A 15,900-nucleotide genomic window follows, 5' to 3' on the forward strand; every position below is an offset into this window, starting at 1 on the left:
ATTTAAATTACTCAAGTGGGTAGGTTGCCTCCGTTACATGCAGTGACTATCCATGGCTGATGCAGACAGCTGTGGACGACCACAGACAACCGCAGACGTCCGCGGATCTGCAACAGCCGTGGTGCTGGGGTCGAATGTGTAAATTTTACATAAATGGTAATTGTAGTTCCGTTAGATATTAACCGTTTCCCATTTTTCGGCCATACATACATACATACATACTCTTGTAATTAAATTGCATCGTCAGTACTTCATTGTTGCAATCATTTGTAAATAAAATACTTTATATCGATTTTTGTTTTTGTATCCTGTTTATTGTCTGAGTTGGCTGAAATCAGGGCTCATTTGGTATTCCTGTAGCTATAAGTTGAATTGTCTATAAGATACCTTCATTTTGATGCTAGTTTTTTAAGAAAAAGAAATTTATATACACACTTACGATCTTTACTCCTGTTACTGACTTTTGGGACAAGCTATGATTGTATGGATCAGAAACGTGATTTTAGCTTGGCAAACACAGTAAGGAACAGTAGACGAACCAAAGGTCAAATAAAAGGTAGGTCAAATAGCGATCAGGGTAGTGACGTAACTGGGGTGTTTAGGGTCCTATCTATCTATCTATCCATAGGGTCCTATCTATCTATCTATCATATATAAAGTTTTTAAAAATTGTATTGAATTGCTAATAAATACGTAAACAAACACTTCTCCGGTGGAAAGGGGATAGAAGGATACAATAAAAGAATTATTTGATAGAAGCGAAATTATCGCATTTATTGATTTATTCAAAAGAGAAATTCGATGATTTTTAACATTCGTAGCGAATTCACTCGTTATGTGAAAGTGAAACGAACGCCATCTCTCGACAACGCTGAGAACTAAAAATACAGGAATCCCCAAAGAACGAACGAGTGAACAACGCTGCGGTATCTATAAATAAATTAAACATCACAATACATAACAGATAAATAATTCTAAACGAAAATAAAATTCGCTTCCAACCTCTTTGGTGTCTACTAGCTAATTATAGCGAAATATTTACAAATCCGTCGGACAAGAGCACACGGGTAAAGTGAATTACACTAGAACAATACTGAGTGAATGTTTCACAGAGGAAATAAACTTATTGATATAATATTTAATTGGACATTGCAATAAATGTGGCCATTATATTTTTAACATACTTACTGACGTAGTACTCAATAAAAATTACATATATAAAGTTTTTAAATAAGGAAGCCGTCGATAAATATTGCACATCGAACTTGGAAAGAGAGAATCGGCTAATTTCGGCTTCGTATAACGTTATCTCTGTCGCGTGACTGTCAAAATGTCACATACGTAGTGCGACAGATAATGCTTATTTTTCGTTTTCGTCTTTTTCCAAAGATCGATGTTGAATAATTATCGTCGGCTATTGTAACGGCATGTCTATATTTTTATTTCATGACAAATAATTCCACTGTTTCATAAGCTTGCGCAGATCTAAATAACATTTTCAGAAAATGATATTTATCTAACTACGAGGTAATTTAATTAAAAAAAACTTTTAAAGTTGTCTATGCATGGTGAATTCCCTAAATGACAAAATCTAAGCATTCTTTTTTATAGTATCGCTTGTAAAATATATTTTAAATTAATGTTTCGGATACATACAAAAATCGGATCAGTATTAAAATATGACATAATATGGGATTACAAAATTTATAGCATTACATAGAACTATGCTAAAGGTATACCGGTTTAACTCTTCAGTGTTTTTCAATATTTTCTCAAATAGCTACTACCCCTTGATTGGGTAGAAATCATACCGTTGGTCATAAACAGAGATAACAAAAATATTTTAAAGATAGCACCACTGTTTGACGATATTTTGAAAAAATTCACTATCCGTGATGAATTTATTTGTTATAGATTCCTCGCGTTAATAATAACGCGAACAATTATTTTTAACGCGAAGGAACTATAAAGCTACAATGCATCGGTGTCCCAGTCAAGCCACATCATAGCAAATGATATCGTTATTACCGTTACATTCGAATGTATAACTTCAAGTGTCGGTGCACTTGATACTGATAATAGAAATGATTTGAACGATGATGATTCAATGTATTTTTAACGTGAACGAACTATAGTGTAGAACTTTACTGTTGTTCATTGTCAATAACACCGAACTTCTTCGAACGCCTTAAGACGTGACCCAGAAATTGAAAAACACTGAATTTTAACCCCTTCACGTGTGGTGGCGCCCAAACACAGTCCCAGATTAAGCTGCCGACAGTCTCTTTGGTTTCTCACTTTTCTGACCAGTCCGTCTCTTCCAGGAGGCACTATGTACACTTTATACAAAAACAATCCTTATTTACATCTCACAAGAGTCTTTTCTTGCTCGGCCGCGCGCGTTTGCGATCTACCATTGACTTAAGCCTCACCAAATGGCTTACTAGTCATATGTACAGATAGTCGTTCTTCGTTTCTCTACAGTAGCTGATGCTGGGGAACTTGTATACGGGGCTGTATCTCTTGTTGTCCTCTTCGGACTCCAGCGAGAGAGCTGATAATGCTCGGGAAGGTTCGTCGTCGTCTTGTGTTACCTCCGCCGGGGGAGGAATAGTCCGGGGCGGCAGGGGAGGAGCTCTCGGGTTCCGGCGGACGCGGAAGTGACAGTCACTGTCCGTTGGCCACGCCCGCTGCACCAGTAACGGTAGGTCGTCAGGATGCAGTTTTCGTTCGTATTCTTGGGAAGGACTTACCTGAAATTTAAAAAGAAAACACTTACTTAGATAACTTCACAATAAGTTCTACTACCCGCATTTCATACGAAGATAGAAATAAAAACCTCTAGAATGTAGTTGCATCTAAATTTTCGAACATTTGACGCCTTCATTTATAATATATTTACTAGCAGAGCCAAAAACAATTATGATCGACACTACGTGAAAAAACAGTCTTTAAATATTAAATCGCCACAGCCTAAACTATTGTGTTTATCAATGATACCTCTTGTTGAAGCAGCTTTGACTAGTGATATTACTGTATTTCATCACCATCAACATTTCAGCAGTAGGATATTCACTACTGAACATAGGCCTCGGCCGGTGTGAATCGGTGTACATCTACCTGATAGGTGATATTACCAAACTCGGAAGTTATAATTTCACATCTCAGTTATAATTTTATAACAAAAGCTTAGGTAGCAATGTATAATTTCGGTTTTTTCTGGTCCCCGTATTTGAGAACCTATAGTTTCACAAACACAAAGAACCTCTGTAAGGAAACGTCTTTAGGCAAAAATATAAAATTCTTTAAGAAAAGATTTTACTGAATGAATAAATAAATAGTATAGGAAGTAAATGGACACTGACCTCGTAGAGGGAGAACCTCTCGACACCTTCCGAGGAGTCGTAGCAGTGCAGAAGGATGGCCAGGAGCTCGTCGGCGGTGGTGCGCTCGCTGGTGAGCAGGCACTTGTACTGCGAGGAGGACATCAGCGCCGAGTCGTAGATCTTCACCAGACCGCCTGGACGCATCTGCAGCGAGAATCTGCAAGATGAAGAGCAACCTCCTGATATCTTGTACCAACTCTTTAAAGTTACTATATACTTACCAGCTAACCTGATATAATTCGTATTGTCAAAAGTTATAGGCTTGTCGTAAATATTTCAGAATAATCACTATAATAAATAACAAATAAATTATTAAAAAAATAAGTTTTCTATTTAGTATTAACATACAATTTTCATTGTGATTCCTTTTATAATTTATATTGACAAGGAACGCAGACAACATTACTAAAGTAATTGAAAGATTCTGAATGCAGACAGCTTTTAACCGATCCTATTGGGAATATAAAGGAGACGATCAGCAGCGATATCCAGCTGTGGAAGTTCTATGGCTGAAATAATGATTTTAATAAAATATTTGACAGGTGACAGATGTTTTAATTTAAAAAAAAACGGAATGGGTCATGCCACGGGTTTTTCGATTAGCACGTTTCACAATTAATATATTTTTATATAGATGAAGTATTTTTAGTAAAATAGGCCTGGAGAGTTCTAGAAAAATTGACATAAAATATCGATACGATAGAATATCATAATTTAGTCCGAAACAGGTCCACAGATGGACTTACTTCCTTTTTCAAAAATTTGTCAGAGAATAAGAGTAACTTGACTTTGCTTATTAAAGACCTTTTCAAGCATCATCTAACCCGTGTTTATACTTTCTAAGCCTTATTTATTTTAGAGCAACATTTTAATTAAAGTTTTTTTTGTTGAAAAATAAAATCATGAGTATTTAGCCACATTTGGATAATGTTTTACTCGAAATATAAATCGATACAAAAGTATAATCACAGAATACTTGTCATTTTGTATTCTAAGTCTCGTAATCGTGACACTAAACCTGTATTATAAATCTGATACTCTAATTATATAATCCTAAGAAGCCATGTCAACGCCGCTGAAGCATAGGATGTCTTTCACCGAGCGATGATGACGTCATCGTCTGACATCTGATCGTGTTAATTCGCGCAAGCATTACGCAAGGGGATTTCCCGAAACTCTACCCGCAAATTGCAAACATCGTTGTATGAGAAAGAATTTTAGTTTTTTCTTTGAAATTTTTAGATCATTTATTCTTCGTCGTTGTTTCAGCCAACAGTCCACTGCAAGGTATAGGCTCCCCCAAAGGTATCTATGGGGGATATTTCACAATAGCCATGCTGGTCAGACACTACTGCCCATCATCTAGAATATTAATACACAAAGTTTGAATCGTTCGCTAGTTTGTTGGGCTATTTTCGCTTTTTTAGCCTATGACACCAGTATAGCCCACATAAGTAACACGGTTTAACTCTAACGTCTAACGGAAATACATTATATATATATATATATGTGTGTGTGTGTATATTTAATGCACAATATCCTAAAGAACTTATTTAAAATGTAAAAAAAGAGCTGAGTGTCTATAAAAGGACTTTATTCAAACTGTCAATCTTTTATATATAAATAGATAATATAAAATACTAAAATATAAATACCACAGATAATAAAATATGGCGTCAATAGATCCAGCCGTCAACGAGTTATGGTAAAAGCCGAACACAGAGTGTTGGCCGAACTATTGATGAATTATAATGTATCCTTTCCATCACAGACTGGCAGGTCGTCATTAAATCAATTACTCACCGCTGAGTGCATCTAAACATAGGATTTCAGATTGTTACTACTCCTAGTGAAAATATATTTTTTATCTGTTATAATTTTTGAGCAGTTTTTTTTTAATTGACTTTCACTGCTGTCAAAGTGACATTTGCAGATTACGTATCTATAAGATTTCACGGCACGAGTGCGCCTAACTTAAGACATCTTTTATACCTGTGAAGTTAGAGAGCTCCCGGGTAAGCCTTGCCTCGGCTTTATTTTACTATGTTACCAGATCGAGAGACCGCCGAATGCTTAGATCGATTCAGTAAATGGGGGAACCACGAAGGGACTAATCACAAGGGACCCCACAAAATGACTTCGACTTGGATTGATACTCGTCGATATCCGACACAAGGACGCTCAAATGAACTGAATTAAATTCTAAGCAGTGATATTCTAGCGGTATAGGAGGACTTGCGATCATAGATCACGGATTCGATGAACTTTGTGTAACAATTATATAGGATTTCTAATGTTTACAAGTTTCCAGAGAATGGGCAGAAACACAATACCACACTGTGATTGCAATCTACCTTCAAGCATGGCGATTATGGTATATCGTCCCATAGATATCTTTGAAATAGGCTTATACCTAGCTTTAGATGTTTACCAACTGTAAAGATGAATATTGTAACAAAAGACGCTTTTAAAATTCAAATTACTACTTATTAAAATTGATTAATAACTTTTGTATTGTGAATTTAGTTCAAAATTTAGAGATGTGATTGACTTTTAAAGTAACAATGTAATGTTTGCATATATATCGACCCTCTGTTTTGAGGAGGGACTTTCAAAACAATGTCACATCTGTCAACGACAGTAACACGATCCGTGCGGACAATAAAAACCTTACGATACGTGTTTTTTACCGGACCGAGCGACGGATATAGATCGGCCGGAAGTCGGAGGGGGGACGCGGTTCTTTTTAGAGAACGAATAGCCGGTGGTCCGTCGCTCGTGGACGACGTTAATAGTGCAAGCGACTTTGTTGACTACCTTACATTTTATATTGACGACTAATGTAATGCGACGGAAATATTTAATCTTAACTTGTTATACCAGTTTATATAGGTTAACACTTAAATGCAAAATGAAAAACTGCAACGTAGAACTTTGAATACAATATTGTACAGTAAATGCATAGTATTGTATATCTACCACAAGGTTTTTTTTTAATAAATAAGTATAAAAATGTTATATATATAATCTAATATATAAAATTTCCATGTCACAATGTTAGTTACCGTACTCCTCCGAAACGGCTTGACCGATTTTTACCAATTTTATATGCGTATTCAGTATGTCTGAGAATCGGCTACTATCTATTTTCGATACCCCTAAGTGATAAGGGTTTTTCAACCTTAAAATTTTATTTTTTATTTTTTGACGAATTTTTTTGTTTTTATTACAGTATGATACTGCATATAAAAATACGTACCACCCTAAATTTTTACCCCCTACGATCAACCCTTATTTTTTATTCGTAAATTAAAAACATTATTTTTTTGCAAAACAACGTTTGCGGGATCAACTAGTACATATATATATATTTATATATATATATATATATATATATATATATATATATATATATATAACGTTACATAAGTAGTGTGAGACAGAGATAGTGCTTTACAAAGACAAAATTAGCCGATTGTCTCTTTCAAAAGGTGCATGTGCAATATTAATCGCCGGGTACTGTATACATTACACTTTAATATTGACGTAATTGCAAAAAAAAGTTTCCAGAATTTTCTACATACAGTTACGCTTATATAAAGAATTAAATATAGAATATGTATAAATTATTATATTATCTAATTTGCATAATAATTTTGTTAAGTAATCTAAAGTTTTGCAATAACATAATTATATACAGTTGTTATATCTCTGCCAGTGAACATTACAGCTAATTACAATCAAGAGGTCGCGACCTTCCTTTAATTCGTGGTTTATTAATCAGGGGTTATCAACTATGTTGTCCGCTAATAATATTTGACAATAATAATTATTTTTATTCCCATCACAAAAGCGAAGCTAACTCCCTCTATTTTCCTCCCTCCATCTCGAACTCCGAATTAAAGCGGAGTCTTCTGAACACAGAAATTATTAAATTGTGTATGTTAAATACACACGACTACATTTTTAACAAGTTTTTATTTCTAATCAATAATATATTGACATTGTTATTAACATTTTTCCATCTAGCATACCATTCAATGCCGGAGCAGTAATAAATCAATCGGTTTTTCTATATAATATGTCCACAGAAACGAAATTGGTTTCCGGCGTCTCTAATATATATATATATAAATAGAAGCTCATAAAAAATCACGTATCTAATATTATGATTATAATACTATAAAATAAATTAGCGAGCCGCGAGATACTATACACTATTGTTGCCATATGCATATTTGGAGATAGAAAAAATATACTGTATCTCTTTAATCGATTCAAATGCCGGCTTTTGTATGAAGCGACCATTTGTTACTTATCGATATGCAATTAACCAAGTATTGTCTTAACTGGGGCAGCCATTGCGTGATCTGTACTCATTGTTGTAGCGGTCTATATATATAGTTGGAGACCCATTTAAAGACAGACAATAGCAGAGTTTGAAAACATTTTATTTCACTACACTATTTTACAATGCGTGATGTTTCTTCATTAATTGACACTTGAGCTTATTAGAGCTAGAAGTACGAAAATATGTATTTTGAATTGACGCCCTATCAAACCATATACAGGTGCTATTTCGTAAATTTCATTCTTAGCTGATTTTCACTAGATAAAAGGAAAATTCCTATCAAATTTCAAGTATCTTAGCCTTATGGTTCCAGAGAAATCTTGATGAGTCTACATAAGTGGAAATATTTCACAGCTGGTTAGCTGTGAAAGATGGTGGGAATTACTCAACGATGTCGAATATAGGCGGAATTAGGAAATCCGTAAACGATCGATATCAAGATGATTTGTCAGGGATCAGACCAAATAAAGCGCATACCAGACGGTTATAAAAACCTTAAGGTTCTAGAACAGACACCACGGATCATCACAGCGTAAGATGTCCATCTAGTGTGTGGACAAAATTGTTTAACCATAGTAGTAGCTGTGGGCACATAGCTCACCATCAGAAAGATTCTCTAGCTACCACGAGCTGGTATAGCCCCCACTAGAAGTACTGACGACATGATGAAGGTCGCGGGAGTTCGCTGGATACGGGTACATCTGAACTGGTCATCATGGTGATCTTTTGAAGAGGCCTATGCCTTAATAGACGTCTCTGGATTGAAGATGATGATGAGAAAAGGATTTAATAGAGAGTAAGACGTCTTCTGCTGTATATACGCTTCACCTATAGATGTCCAATAAGACTAGATGGAAACAGTCTGTATCCAGACTCTTGCAAAGACCAAGGTCAAGTTCATTAGTCCAGCTCGGGAATGAATGGTGAGAGGCATAAGCCTTGCAGTGGACGACCGACATGACGATAAAATATAGAAGTGGAGTTTCTTACTTGGAGTAGCCTTTCGGATGGCATGCTTGCAGGGCAGCTGGACGTGCATCATCATCCAGGACCAGGGCTGTTCGTAGTCCAGCGGCACGCACTCGGACTTCCATGCTCAGGTAGAAGAGTCGAGGATCCCTGTGACGCATGCGGAACTTTCCCAGTAACGTGGCAACCACCTCACGAGCTCTAGTCCCCCAGGTTACTGACAGCGTCTTGTATTCGATATCCGGCCGCAGGCACCGCGCGAACACCTTTATCGTGGTCTGTGGACAAAAAAAAGGATATTAAATACATAATACATATAGAAATCGGTATATTCGTTCTAAAAAAATGTGACCAAGAGAGATAGGAATTGACTTTTATATACAGAGTTGTTGATTAGGTTGTTGTTGCTTTAAATTGGTGAATATATTGCATTTACTGTCAAATGCTTACATTCATCTTGTTAAAGTTTTTACAAGCAGAATATTTTGACCAGGTCTACACTGTCCATGTGGCATTTGCCGATTCAACAAGTTCAAATGGTCAAAGCGCAAAGAGCGCTTATCTTGCTTTTAAGGTAGCAAGGCTCGAAGACTGCATACTACAATTTCGAAGCCTCTGCCCTCTTAGACTAGTCTCGAAGGCTCTGTTGGTATTACCTTCCAAGCTGTATTATATAGGGTGTCTCAAAATAAGTGTAAATCTTTAAGACAGTGAACGCAATGTTCAATTCAACAAATGAGCTATGCTTACTTTAATGCCATTAATACCTATTTAAAATCATTCTGTATTATACTAGATGACTCAAAGACGTTGTTAAGTCTTGTAAATATAAAAATAAAATATTTTTATAGTGATTTATGACAATTACAAGAATAATAAACAAATGTAACAGGAATAGCATAACTAACTTCAAATGCTCTCGTAATTCTATTGCATATGTTGCACATGCTATAATTTTTTTTTATTTTTTGCTTTATATGTATAAAACGGCTTCAAATTTTGTTTTAGCCGTGTTTCATAAAATCGGCCGCGTGTATACAGATTACGTATATACAAAACACCACAGAATATATCAATCGTTATAAGCTAAAAATAGCATGCTATATTTGATGTGAGACAAATGCGCTTTGTATTTTCTTGCATATGTCGCACTTGCGATTTCTTTTTAATTTTTTGCTTTTTTACATTATTTTTTACTTTGACGTAATTTTATATATATTTAAAACGGCGCCAAATTTTGTTTTAAACAGTGTTTAATAAAATCGGCCGTATAAAGATTACGTATATACAAAAAACCACAGAATATATCAATCGTTATAAGCTAAAAATAGCATGCTATATTTGATGTGAGATTTTTAATATGTCCGCTACGGTTGTGGGCACGGATTGATGTTTTCAGCCATCCGGGACTTTGTGATATCGCTATTATATCCGGTAGCGCCGGAATGAACATCCTCTAATTTAAAAAAAAATCCACAAGATCAGAATTAATCGTTTAAAATATATTATTGCTATTATAGGCGCTTTAATTGTTTTTATAATATCAAATAATTTTGTTGAAATTTTGTTCTCGTTTGCTCTGTTTTTATCTTAAGATATCTGTTATGTGGTAATAATCATTTTCTAACCTTTATGATTATTAAGTACACCAATACCTCGCTTTGCGTCGTTTCGTTTTGCTTTTTTTTTGCGTCGCTGCTTAATTAGTAATAATTTTCATTGTGCGTCGTTAGATTTTCTTAATTTCTTTGATTTCTTAAATTTTCTTTTTTTTCTAAAAGATGGCAACACTTTTGTTTCTAATAGCGCCATGCCATCAAAACTCGGGAATTCCCTTTCTAACCAAAAATCAACGCAATTTTAATAATGTTTTATTTCACTTTGTTTTGCTAATTTTAAGAGTTCAGTTTTATGTTTTCAACATAGTATGTTGTGCTTTTTTTAAAAGAGAATAATAAATTTATTTAAATTTTTACATATTGTTTCTGGTTACAAAAAGGTAAATATTATTTCAATTTATTTATTGGTAGAGTTATATTATTTTTGTTTTTTAAATGTTTACTTTGTTCAAATTTTCTTTTTAAAAAGTAGTATATGTGACCCTGGAACTTATCTTCGATCTTTACATGGTTTGCTATACAAAATCTTAATTAACTTTGCGGCGTTTCAATTTGCGTCGTGCGTTTTTTGGAACGTAACCACGACGCAAAGTGAGGTATTGGTGTATAACTAATTTATATAATACTAAGGGTAATCTTTATGCTATTAGAAGCCCACTGCAAGATAAGCCTCTCTAGAGATCGCTATGATGACTGAACGGTGATGACCACGTCCAGCTACTTCCCACGGTCTTATATCGTCACCTAGTGGGGGGTGTACCCACACCACGTCTACTGGCACGTTTTCTTCAATTAAGAATCTTTCAGCTCCAACGAGATCAGATCAATCTGACGATAGGCTGTTCAAGGAGTCGTCTACCTTAGTTTCTGTGACGAGCTAGCCAAAATACCCAGATCTAAGTAACTGTTAAATCTAAACTATCTGGCATGTATGTATCTATGCCAAAAAATGTCGATACAATCACTGTAGCTCTAACAGTTTGATTTATAACTTATCCAGTTGGACAATCGTATAGTAACATGTATTTGAAGCCCTCAGTTATATGTATTGTAATACATACAGCTAGGGTTACTCAGAGGGCACTTTCTGATGCCAATATCTCGGTTTTACCTTGGCCAGCAATGAGTCCCGATCTCAACCCGATTAAGCATTTATGGAATCAATTGAAAAGAAGTCTTAAAAAGACCCATAGCCACGTTAACAGCCAACAGGACCCCATAAACACGCTGAAACTCTGTTGGGAACGAATACCCGACCAAAACATCACTCATCTGATTGATAGTGTTCCAGATAGGCTCAGAGAGTGCATACGGAGCAAAGGAGGTCCTACTCGATACTAAAGAAAAGCTCCCGGCAAGTTTATTAAAAACAAACAGTGACTATAAAAGTTTTTATTGACAGTCTACTTAGTGCTCATTTTCTCTAAAAATATGTATTTGAGTGTATTGCGATAAAATTAAACAATTCAAACGTTATTTTGTGTTTACTTAATGTGTAAAACCCTAATTTAACATCGACTAATTGTAAAAATTTAATAATCATGTATGCACATAAATTAAGGGGCAAAATGATGGTGGGCCCTATTTTGAGTAGTATATTACGATAATAAAATTATTTTTTAGTTATCTGCTTTTGTCCACAAATATAAAGAGTCAAAATAAAGCTTCTGTATCTTTTTAAAACAGTCCAAACAAAACTTATAACACCGCATTGTACAGTCAGTCATGTCGCGTTGTAGAACAATCGTGAGAATATAACGCTATTTGTACTTGCACGTCAATGGATTTCAACAACATCGTTACATGACGAAATTCCTTCATTAAGACACTTAAAACTCTATATATATTTAGTATATTATTGTGATAGATCTTAATACAAGTGAAGGTAGAGACATATCCTGGCAAATTCAAAATATCGGTTTAAATTATTTAAATTTTGACAAATATATCTTCATTTTCCTGGGTGATTCGATAATGATTACCAATTTCATTCTTCGTTTATAATACAATAATATATATAACCGGCGATAAATATTGCACATCGACCTTTGGAAAGAGACAGCTAATTTCGGCTTCGTAGAGCACTATCTCTGTCCCACACTACCTATGTGTCGTTTTGTCAGTCGTTGTATGTCGTGCCACGATTGAAGGCGAATTTTACAATTTCGTTAGTAACATAAAATCGATATTATTACTTCATCAATAATCGATTTTGAAATCGATTTATCGATACATTTTTAATGATGACATTAACATGTAAAAAGTTGAGAGGAAATTGTAAATATTTCTTGTGCGAAAGAATGCATTCCGGTTTTGCGCCTCACTGAGTAGGGAGGGATGAGGGCGAGTGAGGAGTGACCGGATGTCCGGGACGTGCCTGACCATATACCGTCTAATGATGAAGAGGATATAAAAAGTGGTCGATATAAACTTGTGATTACATTGCATACAAGCTATAACATGCGTGGGGTTTTGTTGGTACGTGGGGAGTTTGATTCGCGGCAATATGTCAAGTTTTCAAGTTATAAGAAAAAAGTAAAAATTCAAGGAAAAAAAAGTGTATGCCTTCAATATGCAAATATTCGGCTTCGCTGCCAGTCTCTTGAATATTGGAGTCAGAAGCCAGCTTTATTTTTTGTTTATTTATTTAAAAAGGATTCAAATGTCATTAATTATATACCATTTGCATATGTAAGGTAATTTAAATATAAAAAAATAAATCAGAAATGTCACGCACCGGCGCGAGATCGGCACTGCGAAAGGGATTCTCTCTTTCAGTGTCGGATCTCGCGTTTTTTGATACGTGACCGACCCTTTCTCGTGCTTATATTGGAGGCGCCATAATGAAAATAATGAAAGATTAGTAAAAATCACCAGTTCGCCAACGAATTTAGAATGTTCAAGCGCAGTGCAGAGACATTGGTAAGTTACATCGCGCGATGCCGGCACCGTACTGGCTCGTATAAGTGTTTCGGTAGGCATCTCACGCCGGCGCGAGACCGGCCCCTCGCCGTGTACCCTACGTCTCACGCCGGCGCGAGAGCGGCAGCTGAGTTGTCAATTCGTGCAACGTTATATGCATCCAAATCTGAGGAAACCTATGTCCAGCAGTGAACATCGCTTCAAAATAAACAGTAAAAACGTGTAATGAACGTTAAAACAAACACTCATTGATTATTTGCGAATTTATTCGCACAACGAAATAAAATCCGCGGGGAATGATAAGGTAAAGGATATATGAAATATGTATACAGTGATACAGGCGGCTGATAGCATGTCGTATTCCTGGCGGAAGGCGATTAGCAAAATATGCAAAAAAAATTATAGGTCATTATAGGTCTGGAAGCAAAGTCGAGAATTTTTTAAAAAATCCACAATGCTAAGAAACCATCTGCTTTGAGACAAAACACTACAAACCAGAACCCTAAATTTTCGTTTCACCAATCTCCACCATCTCGATTGCAATTGAGAGGATGCAGAATCAAAGGCATCTTTTGGGCCTGAAAACAGGACATAATAGGCTCGAAACCTGAAATCAAACCGAACTTACATATATGCTTCATTGTGGCAGCAACTAACAGAGTATGGTGAGTTAATATCACACCTACCCAAAAACCTAGGGTCCAAGAAACTACGATGACCTTTGTTATAAATTTAAAACGCTGGAATATCTCTACGGAATATGTGACATACCGAAGCCTTAGATTGAAATCCCAAAAAACCTGGTCGTTCATAGAAGCTCTGGTGGTGATAATTGTAAAGGCGGAACCATTTGGGAAGATGTAGATCGAGTTAAAACGTAAAGCTCCAAGCTAAATGACGTTGCGGATGACCTCTGTCCCACTTGTGGGCATAGTAACTTAAGTTCCTCTAAGAACATAAAGGATCTTAGTAATTCAGTTAGTACGATGAGGATAGAATGTCAATCTCGGTTGCAAGTTAAACACCATCGTCTCGTTGATGAACAGCCAAGATAATCGACCTTCTTGGAGTTCTGCAGGAGGGTAAGAGGAGAATATATACAGAGGAACAAGCAGGTTGGAACAAATAACATATAGGATCAAATTGTGATAGACTAAATGTATAAATATACAAGAAAGTAAAAGACACTAAAATAAATTAATAAAGAAAATGTTATACTTGTGGTATTTGGTGATGAAAGGGGATAAAAGTGAGGTGTATGAAAGGAATATAAAAGAATGAAAATAAATGAGAGGAATAAAAGAAGAAAGAATAAATGTCATTAACATGGAAGAAAGATGATGATGTAAATAATAGAATTCAGTGATGAAATTACAGTAAAACTGGACTTATCGTATATAGCGGGTTCAATTCTGGCAGACATAATTTGTATTAATATATCGTCTTTACTTCAATAACATTGCGAGAAATACAAAGATTGCTACGACGATAAAACTTGCACTGACCACATCATTAACATGAAATATTTGGACCATAAAAACGACAGATGGTGAAGTACCACGGCAGATAAAACATTTTGTAAGTCCATCTAAATCTAGCTAGTCATTAGACTTCACGTGATGTCTAGGTCTACCTGTCGGGTATGTTACCCACGCCGCATCTATCATCTTTATACTGAAGACTTTTAAACTATAATAGAGATGAACATGTGCAATTTGCAATGGAGGTTGCCATAAGTGTTAAAAAAAAATAAGTTCTTAATTTAAAAATATTAAAAGTAGTAATGTTAGTCTTACGTGTATATTATGCGGATGGAACTCCAGACGAAGGCGGGGGGCGGGAACAGGTCGTTCCATGACGCGTGCGCACACGGGCAGCGCGAGAGTGCAACTGTCCGAGTTCGTCACGCAGCCGGAAGTGGCAGCCCTAGCGCAGGGTGCAATAGGGCTGCCCCTTTTCCGACATATTTCATTTCCGCCACGTGTTTTATTAAAACTGAGCGCATATTTCAATTATATTCGATACTAAGCGAATGATATATTAGCAGACAGAAAACTAGCGCTAATTTTTTTTGTATGAAACTTGTTTAATATATAAATATAATATAATTATTTTTATTCTTTGTATAAGGTACACTAATTTTTCTATAAGTGGCGGCTTTAGGTTCGGGTAAAATAAAATAAAAAAAACATGTTCATATTATGTTAATGTTTTTAATTACTTAGGAAAATTACAACTGTACATAACGAACACCATTATACCTATTTTTATTTTTATTACAATGTCTCATATTAACAATTATTAATTATCCGGACTGTTTGTTTTTCGTGCGACAGAGATAACGCTCTACGAAGCCGAAATTAGCCGATTGTCTCTTTCCAAAAGTCGATGTGCAATATTTATTGCCGGGTACAGTAATGTCGCTTTCTTAAGTTATTCACACACAAATTAAACAGGTTTTTATTTCTAATCAACAATTTATTCACTTTTGTTATCAACAACCTTTTGCCATCTAGTATAAAAATCAATGCCGGAGCGGTAACAAATCAATCGGGTTTTTTTTTTCTGTACAATATGTCGACAGAGACGACATTACTTACCGGTCCCCCTAATACATTTAATTATTTATTGCGATGTATTGAAATTTCAGGCA

At 35.5% G+C, this 15,900-nt stretch overlaps 1 protein-coding gene across 3 annotated transcripts in view; it reads right to left on the reverse strand.

Moving 5' to 3' along the window:
• Nucleotides 1-1,792: 1,792 nt before the first annotated feature.
• Nucleotides 1,793-15,900, reverse strand: part of rau (RA domain-containing protein rau) — a 95,072-nt gene continuing 80,964 nt past the window's right edge. For all 3 annotated transcript variants that reach the window (XM_068765232.1, XM_068765233.1, XM_068765234.1), the window contains exons 3-5: nt 8,728-8,984; nt 3,366-3,543; nt 1,793-2,753 (exon numbers count right to left, since the gene is read on the reverse strand). In XM_068765232.1, the coding sequence (XP_068621333.1) occupies nt 2,448-2,753; nt 3,366-3,543; nt 8,728-8,984 (741 nt within the window). In that variant the 3' untranslated portion in view covers nt 1,793-2,447. The remainder of the gene's footprint in view (nt 2,754-3,365; nt 3,544-8,727; nt 8,985-15,900) is intronic.

Source organism: Battus philenor, unplaced genomic scaffold (genome assembly GCF_028537555.1).
Source record: "Battus philenor isolate CCGP_79_NKW_IND1 unplaced genomic scaffold, ilBatPhil1.0.hap1 SCAF_2, whole genome shotgun sequence".
In the NCBI taxonomy this organism is placed as follows: domain Eukaryota; kingdom Metazoa; phylum Arthropoda; class Insecta; order Lepidoptera; family Papilionidae; genus Battus; species Battus philenor.